The sequence below is a fragment of the Aulonocara sp. 'chitande type north' Nkhata Bay genome, linkage group LG7 (assembly GCF_057382095.1).
Source record: "Aulonocara sp. 'chitande type north' Nkhata Bay isolate Kocher_YH1m ecotype deep benthic linkage group LG7, A_spYH_male_GT1.1, whole genome shotgun sequence".
In the NCBI taxonomy this organism is placed as follows: Eukaryota; Metazoa; Chordata; class Actinopteri; order Cichliformes; family Cichlidae; genus Aulonocara; species Aulonocara sp. 'chitande type north' Nkhata Bay.
In genome coordinates, this window is record NC_141350.1 from 6,699,372 (window position 1) to 6,712,974 (window position 13,603).

Genomic DNA, 13,603 nt, shown 5'->3' on the forward strand with positions numbered 1-13,603 from the left:
TTGAAAATTGGCCATTAAATAGAGTGACAGTAAATTTCTGTGGCTTTTTTTTTTTTGTTGAAATATAGAGAATTAAACACATAAAATATGACATTTGTGTTGCAGAATGTGGCACAATTCCTCTTTCTGTTCTTAAATATTGGGTGAATTAAAAAAAAAGAGAATGCACCTGATTAAGGCTAGAAATGGTTTACTACAAATAAACATAGACTGTATATAAAAGATGAACACTTTCCCCTCTTTTCAATGTTTTTTCTTTTTGCATATTCGTTACATTTACATGATTCAGATCATCAAACAAGTTTTGATATTAGATAAAATATAAGATAACCCAAGTAACTATAAAATGCCATTTATAAATTATAAGTTCATGTCTTCAGGAGGAAAAACTATCCTACCTGGCCCTATGCATAATCAATAATTGCCCCATAACCTAAAAACTCGTGCCACCAACATGAAACTCCAATCAAGTATTTGTGATAACTAGCAAACTTTTTCACATCTTCACCTTTGAACTCTCCCACGGATGCCATTTTTCCACTGCCTTTCTTAAAGTTGACTCATGAATGCTGATCTTAACTGAGAGAAGTAAGTTCTTTAGATGTTGTTCTGGATTCTTTTGTGACCTTCAGGATTAGTTGTCTGTTTTGGAGGAATTCTGGTAGGCTGGCCACTCCTGGGAAGGTTCACTAAAGTTTTCTCCATTTGTGGAGAATGCCTCTAATCAGGGTTCCCTGGAGTCCCAGAGCCTTAGAAATTGCTTTGTAACACATTCCAGACTGCTAGATGGGTTATTCCATCTCAATCAGCAAATTTTTAGAACATTTTCTGCTCGACCTTCTCCACTTTGCATAAAAATCATAAAACAAGTTGCTGTGAAATTTTACTTTTCAAGGACTATAAAGATAAAAGCCTGAAATTTTCATTGGCCTGTATCAGTATTTCTAATGGGAAAAGACACTAAAAAATTATTTGCTGGCTGGGTAAATAAAATATGAAAAAAGTAATCAAGTTGTTCTGTCTAGTATTTGAACCTAGACTAATAAAAAGATATTACATGTACAGGTAGGTTTGAATAGTATATTTTTTTTACCCCTTAAAAAAGAAATCATTGTTTAAAAACGACATTTAATATTTACTCAAACTATTTTTGTCTGTTATTAACATTTTCTTTATGATCTAAAACATGCAAGTGTAACAAATATGCAAAAAAAAAAAAAATGAAATCAGGATGGGGCAAATACTTTATACAACACTGTAAATAGATGAACCACCCCTTGCTAACTATTAAAACTAATTCTGATTCAAGGGCTTCTCCATTATCCATCAGTGTCAGTGAATTAGACAGTGTACTGTGCAATAAATGCATGAAAAAAAAAACAGTAATACTTCTCTGTTGTCATTGTGACTACACTGCTTGCATTTTAATCCAGGAAAGAATCCTTCTCTGCCTTTCAAAATGGCCGTCTTTTTCTCTTTCTGACTTCTGTGTAAACATGTTCTCTCGTCACAGTGCTGGTACCATGGAAACTTCTCTTCCTGTTATGCAGCGCAGTGTAACCACTTGCATTTCCTTTCTGGCTACACCGATCGATTGCTCCCCTTGTCACTACACAAAAAGCAACAGCAATTACAGAGGGAACACCCCATTCCAGCAAATCTGTTTATGTACACATTTATTATTTAATTCAAGACTTTAGAAATTATTTCAATGACATGCGTTATTCTGTCATAAAGCTGGCTACTCTAATACATTTGCTACTTCTCTTCAAAGCAAATCATTTTAGAGAAAAAAGGAGGAATTCACAAACCTAAATCAGTTTACAATTCAAAAAAAGGTTGGCGGACAGGAATTGATCTCGATAGGAAACAATGTATATTTTAGCTTTGAGAAGGTCAGTAGAAAAGAATGCAGCATTTGGTTTACATGTTTGAGCAACTGGCACATCAGGCTTGAGCAAAGCACATAAGTGTCATCATTACAAACCCCTCTCTTGGGAACACATAGACAGTATTGTTGCAGTCTTTTTCTCTTGAAACAACCTTTCACATACAGTACAAGCATATGTTATTATGTGCAATTTGGTTCAGTATACAAAGACAAGCACCTGTCACTTGTGTGGCAAATTTGGCATTGGAAATGGTTAATGTGCTATAGATAGAGTCAAATTGTTTCTTTTGTGCTGTCCTTTAGCCCCAATGAATGTACACACTGTGTATATAGTATCGTTACATCTTTACTATGATTCTTCTTATCCTCAGGATAACATCTAGGTATCCTCATATTTGCAACTCAGTATAAATGTACATTATTTTAACTGACTTCAGTGATGCATAAATTTTGGATGCCTTAAATTATGACTATTGCAAAATCACAATTGTTTCATAATTGCATCCTCAGTGTTTTTTTTTTAGATATAGCTTCTAATTAAATGACCCTTGGAAACCTCCTTAAAACAGGTACTAAACCCTTACTATAAAAAAACAAAACAAAACAAAAACACACATGGAGCTATTGCTAAATCATTTTCAACATACATACTTTATATACAGAGATCAAGAAAAAGCTGCATAAATTAAGGTAGTGACATCCCCAGTTTTCTTGAACATGGAAAATAACTTTTCAGTTCTCAGGAAATGTTTGAAATATACACAAGCCATTAACAATAGCAAAGAAAATAAATTAAATACTTGGGGGGCTGGTGGCTTAACATTGTTGATGTAAGTTAAAGAAGATAAATCAGTTCGCATTGCTGATTTCATCTTTTCCATTTAGGCTGAATTGCAAATTTTGGGATCCATCTTATCTAAAAGAGGTGAACATTATCTAAATTTGCTGTCACTCCTCATGCCCCCTATAAACACTTGCGCCTGTGGCTTTATCATCAATAAAGCATACAAATGTACAAACGCGAAAACTAACAAAAAATACATTTACAACCCCTGAGCAACATTCAGTCTGTGCTACCAGACAAAATGTTGCCCGTAAAAGACATGGTCCTACCTAGAATCAGCTGCTTCAGACCCACTGGAGTACTGAAGCCAAGCCTCAGCTAGACAGTCTCTGTAACACCCTTCAGTGCTTGCCACCAAAAGCAATTTTATCCCCTTGAAACTGGAGCCCCTGCCCCCACCCATCTACTGTCTCGATCATCTCCTCACTTTGACACTCCTCCTCTAACTGACTATCGTCTTCATGCGCTCATCCCTCATGCCAGCTGCTCTTTATCTGTCGACTCTCCCAGAGTGATGACAGTGAACTCCTCTGTGTTGCCGTTCTCCTGGACCTTCTCCTTGCTCATGAGGGTCACCATTTCCTGGTTCTGGGAGCCAGATGCTGCTGCTCCATTGCCTTCACCTGTGTCTTTTGTGATCATCAGGGTTTGCGTCTTGCCGCACAAGCTGCCAAAACACATTTAGATACATATATAATTAATGTCAGTTTTTGCAATGCCTCACTGTATATAGAGGGGTGTTTTACTAGGTCTTAATTGTCAGTCCTATTATGATGGTAATCCAAGTCATACCTTTTTCTCTTGGCGACAGCTGCACATAGAAGAATAATAATGATGACTGCCAAAATCACTAGAATAATAACAATCCAATCTAGAAGGAGACATAAAAGTTAGGATTAAAAGGGGTAAAAATTACTGTCAGTCCAGAGTGTAAATAGGATTGCATAGTATTACATAGCTGCAATGACTCTTTATATGGTATATGTGAAATAATTTGCTTACTTGAGTCACTGTCGCTCGGTGACTTAGGTTTTTCAGTAGAAACTGCCATGCGGCCTTTGCCATCTTTTGGGGGCGCTGATATCAACAAAACAAGAGATATTCAGTTTATATCATCCTAAAATAAACCATTTATTGGCATATAGATGTCTCAAAAATAAATATATCTTAAATATTACCATTCCCATTTAATTTCCTTTTCTCTCTGAGTGGACCAGACTGGTGTGCATTACTAGATACTACAAACTGCAAAAATATCAATAAAGCTGCTTCCCCCTCTGCATTATCTCTCCCAAAGTGTCACTTATAATACTGTTATTAGGCCTTTAATAAAACTTATTTGAGTTAAGGTGTCAGTGCCTTCAGCAAATTAAATTGTACAACTCAAACTAACACAAGGGGGCATCCTAAGTTCTAAAACTTACTTTAGCCATCCCCAGACCTGTTGCATGAGATGTCATCATGGTGCATTATGACAGTATTTTTCTATGTTAAGTTATAAAATTATAAACAATTTGACATTATTGAAATTAAACATTATCATTTTTCATTATTCTATCTTTGGAATATACAAAAATAGAAGAATGTAGGGCAAATAACACATGACCTGAGTTCAGTACAGTCTCTAGGAGAAATCGGCCTTGTATACTATGGCAAAGCATTATACTGTCATTATATTTTATCAGTATAGATTATCAAAATCATGAAGAGTACATCTCAATCCTGAACTGAACTGCATTCATATAAAAATCTCTTTGTTCTGAGTTTTGTGCTGTATGTTTTTCTTACATTTTGTTGTGGAAGAATATTCGTCGTTTGTCTCATCCCCAAGAGGAGTTTGCATTTCCTTAGTTGTTGAAACTGTTGTAAACTGTTCCAACTCATTCGACACCCCCCCTGATCCACTGTCGATTTCTGCAGGACTGGTAGTGGACTGGACTGGAAATGTATCCATACTGATGGTCTCAGTCTCTTCAGTAGTCTCTGCATCAGGACCTTTAAATAAATCCTCTGTAGTATTAAAAGTTGAGAGAGTTGTGTCTGTCTCATTTTCAAGAGCTTGAGGTGTAGTTGTCTTCGTTTTAACTGTGGTTGATGTTGGGTTTTCAGGATGCAGGGAGGAATCAGAAAAGAAAGATTCATGCATGGTTTAATGGTTATAACGAAACACAATTTTTACATTTGATAATATACTATATTACTTTGATAATATTGACTATTAATGGACATCAAAAGTAACTTAAAGTGACTTAGCAAGAAGCAAGAAGAATATTCGTTTTGTTTCAAGGATTTCAATTTTCTTTGCTTACAGTTTTTCAAATAATTATGCAATGCTACAAAATGATCTTTCATGTTAATGATATCCCACATTCACACATGTATCCTGCCTCTCATTCTATAGGAGCTGGGATGGTCTCAAGCTCCTTAGTGCCTTTAACTGGATAAGTGGAAAAATTGGTGAATGATTGGATGCTAATGATATATGCCAAAATGTATTGTGACAATTAAAGGCATTCTATTCTATTGTTCTGTTTCACTACATCCCAAAAGTGCTCTATTGGACTGAGATCCGGTGACTGGTGACCTCGTTGCCATGCTTAGGAACCAGATTAAGATGATTAACAACATGCTACGTTATCCTGCTGGAAACAGGCATCAGAAGATCTGTATACTGTGGTCATAAAAGAATGGACATGGGCAGCAAAAACACTCAGGTAGCCTGTGGTGTTTAAATAATATTCAATTGGTACCAAAGGACCCAGAGTGCCAAGAAAATATCAGGGGTGGAACATGGGGTGTTCTTCTGCTTCTGTAGCCCATCTGTTTCTAGGTGAACAGTTGTACCTAATTAAATAGTTCTTGAGTTCATTGTACATTCCAGATACAGATTATCATACAAGGCAATAATGATTTAGCCTTCACCATTATCATTACTAATATGACTTTGGTCATTATACACTATATTGTCAAAAGTATTCACTTGTCTACATACATATGAACTTGAGTGACATCCCACCCTTATTCCATAGGCGTGCTTTAAATCTCAGTGCTCTTCTGTCATTCTGCCTTTCAGACTTTGATTAATGCAACCCGCCTCCTCCCAATCTCCTCCTCACCCTGGTCACTCAGAACAACACCTCACCACCTCATTTTCATCTTCATCACCACCAGCTTCAACACTCTGAGGGTTCCTCTCCTAATTCCTTTCACCAATGGGATTCTGCTCTGCTGTGATGGATCATCGGAGGCTAATCACCAAATTTCTTAATTAAATTCTGTATCATAAAAAATGTTCACGTTCACTTTTTGCAAATAACCTCTCCTTATTAAACTATGGATGCCAGATGTATTAAAGCAAGGAGAGAGGGAATGGGTTTACTTTGCTTACCTGGTGGATTTTTGATTTTTTTCAAATCAAATTCTTTGGTGCAGTTCCTCTTTGATCCAGCTGAAAACATCACCAAAAAGCCAAGTTCAATTAAATCTAGACTGAAAATTTACAAGACAATTTGTATGCTATTGTTTGACTGCAGCTGGGTAACAGCTTAATTCATTTTGGTAAAGTTACCATTTTCATCAAAGCAGTAGACATCATATTTCTCATCAGGCTGTACTTTTGGATTTATAATTAAACCAGTCATGTTCCGTGAACAATTTTCGTGGCTCTTGTGTCTGAGGATGACGATGCTCATATTGCTGATCCAGCCGTTCCTAAACAGATACAATAATATTGTTAGTAATATTCTGATATTAAAATGATTGTACATTTGTTAATGTTGGATGCAAACTATCAAATTAAATCATGCTAAAACACATCCCACAACTAACAGAGTTGATGGGAAGGTGGTTTCCTCAACTGAAGGGTCAGTGATGGTCAATAGTGGTAACTTTTATTTGTGCACATTTTAGCTAAAGGGACACACACAAAAAACACAAGAGGACCCAAAATTAGGGTCTATATTGCAAAATCAAAACCAAAAATGAAAAAAAAAATCCCCAAAAAGGGGGGATCCGAGAAGGAAGAAAATAAATTTCAGTTACAACAATTTAGCTCGTAATCGTGAATACAAATACACATTTTTAGAAAAATGCTTGTTGATGCACCTGCAGGTTTGCATAGATGCATTATAGGCCTCCTGGACTTGTTCTAGGGTTGCAATGGTGCTCGTCTGTTGCTCACACACTTTTTTAGCCATGTCAAAGTCCAAAGAGTGACGTTCCTTTCCTTCAGCCCGGAAAACTCCAGCAAAGCTGCAGGTTCGGGCAGTCACTACAGGGAGAAACAGAAAAAAAAATTGAATCGGTTTTACTGGTTTGATCTCTATTCACTACACAGGCCACTTGCAGTAACACATAGAGAAGACTTGTTATTTGGGTGAAGGGATTTGGAGAAAATTACAGCAAATCAAACAGAATCGCAATTCAACATGTAGTGATAATAATAATAAACTACTAAGACTAACAATACTTACACTACTGATAATAATGATAATATAATACATACTTATCATGACTAAGGTAGTACAAACAACCACAACTATAGATTTTAGCTTAAGAGTTCACACATCACAATGTATGCTTCCCACGCCTGGAAAGTACACAAAACAAAACAAAAACATCATTAAGTAACCGCTTCGTTAAAAGAACACTTTTTTGGCATAAACATGCTTTATGTCCTTACAGTGAATCCACAAAAAAGTAAGTGTCACAGAGTGCCACACACTATGTGTTCTGTGTCATGTGAGGTAATTTATATAAGTTAGTCTACAGCAAAATGAAGCAAACTTTGTGATGCTGACATGCAAACTAGGGTTAGCAAATGAGCAATGAGCTAACAGAAGTTTGTGTACACATAGCTACTCCTGTCATAGAGCCACAGGTGCACGGTGTACACACACACACACACACACACACACACACACACACGCACACACACAATGTAACCGTTGGTATTGGCAAAAAATCAATTTTAGAATTTAAGCACCTGGAGATTTTCTTGCTTGTTTAAATTTGTTGCCATGGTAGGTTTCACAATGCCTTAATCACACATCACACAGGAAAATGATGCACATGATTTACTATCTTAACTTCCTGCAGTCAAGTGTGAAAGCGTAAAACTGATCATACTGTTGCTCCTTGTTCCTTCCTTCAGAGCAAATGGGTCTCTTGGAGGAGAAATATGCAATAACCAAAGTTAGCTGATCAGAAACTTGTTGAAACTGTTCCACAAAACTAAAAATGACACCACACCTTCCTTGTTAGTTGGAGTAAAAAAGTAAAAAGGTAAAAACAGACAAACCAGAAAATCTTCTCTATAGTGAAAATCAGTAAAATACTCTGGATAGACTCTAAAACACTCTTTGGCAACACAAAATGCAACTTTAAAAAATGTCTTTATACAGCAATACAATTCTCCTGCAATCAATACAACATGAAATAAACCAGATCACATTTTAGCTGTAGTACAGGGGTTTCCAACTCCAGGCCTCAAAGCCTGGTGTCCTGCAGGATTTAGATCTCACCCTGGGTCAGCACATCTGAATCAAAGATTAGTTCATTACCAGGCCTCTGGAGACCCTAAAGACATGTTGAAGAGCAATTTAGCCATTTAAATTACTGTGTTGGATCAAGGACACATCTAAAACCTGCTGGACAGCGTCCCTTGAGGCCTAGAGTTGAACACCTCTGCTGTACTATGAAAAAATTAATGAAGTTGTTTATTTAGAGGCAGTAAAGAATAATTGTAAGGATTTCTGAGACTTATATTGCAGTATATAAACAGAAAAAGACATACTACCAGGAAATATTTAAGGTACATAAATTCTTCAAAATGTATCGAAAAGCATCATGTGAAACCTCATCAACCATATCTTGATGATTATTAATTGAAATAAATTAATAATCAATCAAGCTTTATCTTTCATAGTGACGTGAGTGCACAGATTAACAGCATCTCAAACATAATACTTGATGCAGTGCTTAATGTAGCAGCAATAATCATAAATCAGATTCCTATTCTATTTTATGTTTTATCAGTGAAGCAAAATGTGATGTCTGCATCTGCAAATCATTTGGAGTAAACTGCCCATAAGTAGCCTAATGTCAATACGTTCAATGATTAGGGAGTATATCTGCAAACATTAACCAGCATTAAACTATAAAGTTATATAACTCATAAATCATTTTCATTAAAACAACTTGATTCTAAGCCATGCTTGATAAGAGAACATGTTAATCATTCAATTTTTCATGTAACTGTACTGTAAAGAGTTACCAAAAAGACAAATATTAATTTTGCTTTAGTGTAATCTTCCTTTTCTCCATTCCAAACATTGAGATGCATATAAAAATGTTATTTTTAATTTGATAGCATGCTCATCTCCTTGAAATAAAGACAGGAGTCTTATAAAATGCCAGATATGATTAAAAAATAGGTCCACCTACTTTCCACTGGCTGTTATGAGTAAACAGAGCACTAGCAACAAACGGAAGTTGAGATCTCTGCTGTTATAAGCAGTTAGGCAAAAAACAAAAGGCAGTGCAACTTTTATTGCAGAGCAATTTCTGATCTTTGCCCTCGCTAACTCCCTCGCCACCACCACTTTTTTATCTCTCACTTTCACACATATGCACACACACCTGAAAGAACTTCAACGTTTGCTGCCACACTGTGTTTCTCGCAAAAACACACAACTGCCCTGCCCAGAGAGATCAAAGCGGGCATGGCTCTGTGCGATGAAAAAGAGGCTGACATGAATCTTGGAAGTAATCATTAGTATGCAGAGAGAACAGTCATGGGTGTTTTTATACAGCCCAGAAACCTGTTGTGCCAAGGCACTGACTCTCCCAAAGGCTCTATTGTCACCTAATGGAGTTGAAACCAAGGAGACTGAGAAGTCTGTAGATACAAAGCCTAAGAGAAAGAGAGCTTTAGCACAGCTTCTTGCCAAAACCTCCAGCTGCTGTAGAAGTAATTGACAAGCCTGACTCTCAACCCTCACTTTTTTCCTGCTCTCTCTCATTCTGTCTTGTTTTCTTTCATTACTCTCTGCTTGTCTTTTCTAGGGCAGCAATAAAGTACAATTTGCCCCCTGCGCACAGGTGCGCAAACAGACAAGCGCATCACAGACACACGTGCGCAGGAACAGTCACTGATAATTTCTTCTTGGTTTCACGTGGCACGCCATGGAAAACAGGAACACACACACACGGGTTGTGTTTATTTTTATTCTCTTATCCACATTTTCTGAGGTGCACTTTACTGAAAAGGGAAGCAGCAAAGTCGTGCAGTGGTTAGCGCTGGCACTTCACAACAAGAACACTGTGGTTAGCTGGGGGCTTTCTGTGTGGAGTGTACATGTCCAAATTTGTGCACGACAGGTTGATTTGTGATTCTATACTGGCCGTAGTTTTCTTTTGTCAGGCCCGTGACACACTGGCGGTGTGTCCTGAGTTTACCTTTCCTCTCACTCTGTGACAGCTGAGATAGGCTCCAGCCTCCTGTGATCCTAAGTGAGATAAGTAATGAAACCTTGCACATAAAGTATGACTCACAACATTTCTAAAAATATTAATTTATACGTGGGAATTCAATGCTTGAACAGAAAATCAGCTGCACGTGTCCCACAACCACATTAACATTCATTTTATTCATCAGCTATTTGTGAGAGAGGGTCCTTCAGGTCATAGCTCCCACAATGCTCCAGTATCCTACATTCTCACACTAAAGTGAAGTTGCTCTGTAAGCAGATGTGTCTTTCCCTCCATTCGTCACACCAAAAGTCCAATGGGCCAGTGGGACAGGTGAAACACAAGCTCTTATGAAAATATGCCTGTGTGCATGCACACACACAAACACATCAAGGTCACAAGGACTGTTATTATCTGACTTTCACTCTAAACTGTCACTTCCTTTCCCACCTCCAGGCTTCCTGCACCACCTACCCAATTCATTTTCCTTTTCTCAACAAAAATACCATATTTATCAGATTTATCAACTCTGTCAGATGTACTTTCATACCCTTTCACAGCCTTTTTCTAAACTTTAAATCTAAATAAAAAAACAAATAAATAAAGTTGAATAGTAAAGTTAAAAAAGTGGAAGTACCACATTATCTCTTGCAGACGTCCTTTTGATTGGCTGACAAAGGTATAAACCATCAAACTGATACATTTACAAGAGGAAAGATCAATTTGAAACACATTTTCATGAATACCAACATTTTTATTTTTCATTAAAGAGTTTTACTTGAGCTTTTTTCAAGAGCTTTCTGTTACTCCTGAAAAAAAACAACCTTTGTCTCACATTATGGGAAGTAAGTGGAAGTCACTTCTTAGCTTACAAACTGTATGATGTAACAGGGAAATTCATTTAGCTTCCTCTAAAAGTCAAGAAATAACTGTCATCAGTTATTCTTTTTGTTTTAATGAAATGTTAGCCTAGCTTCACTCAGCAAACAAGAATCACATCAACCTTATTTCCTAATTTTGCAAAGGCATAACTTACTTTATCTCTCAAAATCTCGGATTCGAGTATTATTCACGTTTCCATTTCCTGTGTGGTACAAGTTTCAGCTGAACCACAGATTACCAGAACTTTTTCTAAGAAAGCATGCTTGTAACACAGACTTTGATGCATAAAAGAAAGACAAAGAGCAGAGGTCACATACTAATAGGAAGGTTGAAACATGCAAAACAGGAAAAAAAAGGTGAGCAACTCTAAAACTTATAACAAACTGTAATGATGCATGGACACGGAAACTCATTCATACCAGAGGTTATATTGGTGGAAGAGACACGTGTCTGGTGGTACTCAGAGCCTACAAATTACAAGCCCTCTTTGTGAGTGCCTGCACTGGAACTTTGACCATCCTTCACCTCAAAACCTAACACAAGTACGGCAGCAGGGGTTTCTAATCCAAAGAGGCAAATACTCAGCCACAATCCACTTTAGGCCAAGACCATGTACATTATGGAGACTGATCTTGCTCTTTAACAAAGGCTACAGTGTTTCTCTAACTGAGTGCCTTATTGTTTCATTAGGATCAATTATCGATCTTTACCTATTGATAGATATTTACGAATGATCACATATGAAAGATTTCACACACTCTTACCGCTGGATGAATTATTGGAAAGTAGCAATAGATTTGATTCAATTTAAATATGGGTCTTACTGCATCCCTGGCAAAAGGCCGTGGAGTTATATATTAATTTAAACTGATCAAATAAATTACATGAACTGCTGGGTAAAAAATTAATATGACAGCCTTTAGGGCATTTGCAGCCGTTACTACGGACTATTTATATGATATATTACTTATAAATCTTCACAGAACCATTTCCTGAAGCCACGTAATAACTATCTTTAAAACTATCTAGATACCTTGTGGATGTCTGGGGTGGTCACTGGTCCACAAGACCTGCTCTCATTTCTGTGCTTGTGGCAAAAAAGATGTTGTCTGGATCAGGATGAGTAGTAACCACTGCAGGACACTTAAGTTTCCAGACACCAATTACTCTGACACTCAGACGCTGAGATACAGACGCAGACACACATGCACGCAGCTACACAATCCACAACGAGTCTTGAGGGGCAAACACATGTTGAAGCACTATGGGGGAAAGTGGATCCACCCCCCTCCTCCTTCCTACATGCACTTGACTTCACATACATGAGCGATTCAGGTAGGTAGACTCATATTTGCCTTTAAATCCGGGTCAAATTCATGGCTTGGTGTTGATTGTTCTCTGGTGCAGTGCCAAAGGCAGTCTCTATGAACAACCTCACCACCAGCTCCTGAGAGAATAAGCCAGACAAGCCCCAGACCTGTTTGATTCTGTACCAGCTTCACCTCCTGAGATATACCGCTCCAAGCAACAAATCCAATCAAAACCTTACACAGAAATAGCATGTGTGACAGAGACAAAGAAAAAAGAGACAGACAGAGAGACATTGCCAGGGTGATTACATCCTTTGTGTTAGAGGATGTAGCATTAAGCGTGGCAGCAAAGAAAAAAAAATCTCCTTCTGCTTCTACTTTAAAGCTAAACTGGTCATCCAAAACCGCGATAAGGTTCACTTGCCAGCGTGCGAACAGAGAGTGAGCAAGAGCGCCTATCTCCTTTGTGTCTATCAGGAGTCTCGGACTGCCAGACTGTCTGTGCTGGTGTTGCTCACACTGTCTCGCCGGCATCTACACATGCATTCTACAAGCAGCAGAGCAGAGTCTCTTTCTTTTAAGTGGTGTCTTTTTCCACAGAGTAATAACAGTGTCTGGTTAAAATCTTTTCAGAAATTCCTGCTGCCTGAGAGACCGGTACAATTTAGGCAAAATAAGAAAAATAAATCCCCATACAAAGCGAAATCCACTGGGAAAAGGCACAATCTCCTCACCTTGAATTTCTGACCTGGAGGAGGCCAGTAATCCCAACATGACCCCCAAGATAAGCGTCCACATCCTGGGCATTGCGATTGCTGATGAGCTGGGTGAGTAGCAGTAAAGGTGTTTAACAGTTCTCCTGTGGTCCCGTCTTCTTTCAGCCAGGAGTGACGGTTGGTGTGTGTGTGTGTGTTTGTGCGTGTGGGTGTGTGTCAGAGTAAAAGAGAGCAAATGAGTAAGAGAACAGAAAAGAGAGACAGAGAGGAAACCTGGTGCTGTGGAGGAGAGTTGCTGTGAGTGTCTGGTAGCTGGTGGAGCTGACTCAGATTTTACCCCAACTTTTCGATTCTCTGCCTGAGAGACCAGTGGCACACCACGTAGAAGAGTGATTCATTTGAGCACACACCCTTGTGCCTCTCCCACACTTGCCCCACCCCCCTGCTGCCCCACCTCACACAGACTCCCCCCCTCTTCCTCTCACATGCT

At 38.1% G+C, this 13,603-nt stretch overlaps 1 protein-coding gene across 1 annotated transcript; it reads right to left on the minus strand.

Moving 5' to 3' along the window:
- Window positions 1-1,663: 1,663 nt before the first annotated feature.
- cd44b (CD44 molecule (IN blood group) b) lies at window positions 1,664-13,479 on the minus strand. Its single transcript, XM_086298222.1, has 8 exons — window positions 13,132-13,479; window positions 6,840-7,005; window positions 6,304-6,446; window positions 6,124-6,183; window positions 4,524-4,820; window positions 3,738-3,812; window positions 3,528-3,606; window positions 1,664-3,402 (listed from the first exon to the last, which is right to left on the minus strand). The coding sequence occupies exons 1-8, from the start codon at window positions 13,202-13,204 to the stop codon at window positions 3,210-3,212; spliced, it is 1,086 nt and encodes a 361-aa protein (XP_086154348.1). The 5' UTR covers window positions 13,205-13,479; the 3' UTR covers window positions 1,664-3,209.
- Window positions 13,480-13,603: the final 124 nt, after the last annotated feature.

What these genes read in the sequence shown, in the direction of transcription:
- cd44b (XM_086298222.1), bottom strand. Translation starts at nt 13,204, where the DNA reads ATGCCCAGGATGTGGACGCTTATCTTGGGGGTCATGTTGGGATTACTG. An exon ending in CTCCAGGTCAGAAATTCAAG is followed by an intron (nt 7,006 to 13,131) that starts GTGAGGAGATTG and finishes TTCTCCCTGTAG; the next exon opens with TGACTGCCCGAACCTGCAGC. An exon ending in CTACTGCTTTGATGAAAATG is followed by an intron (nt 6,184 to 6,303) that starts GTAACTTTACCA and finishes TGATGTTTTCAG; the next exon opens with CTGGATCAAAGAGGAACTGC.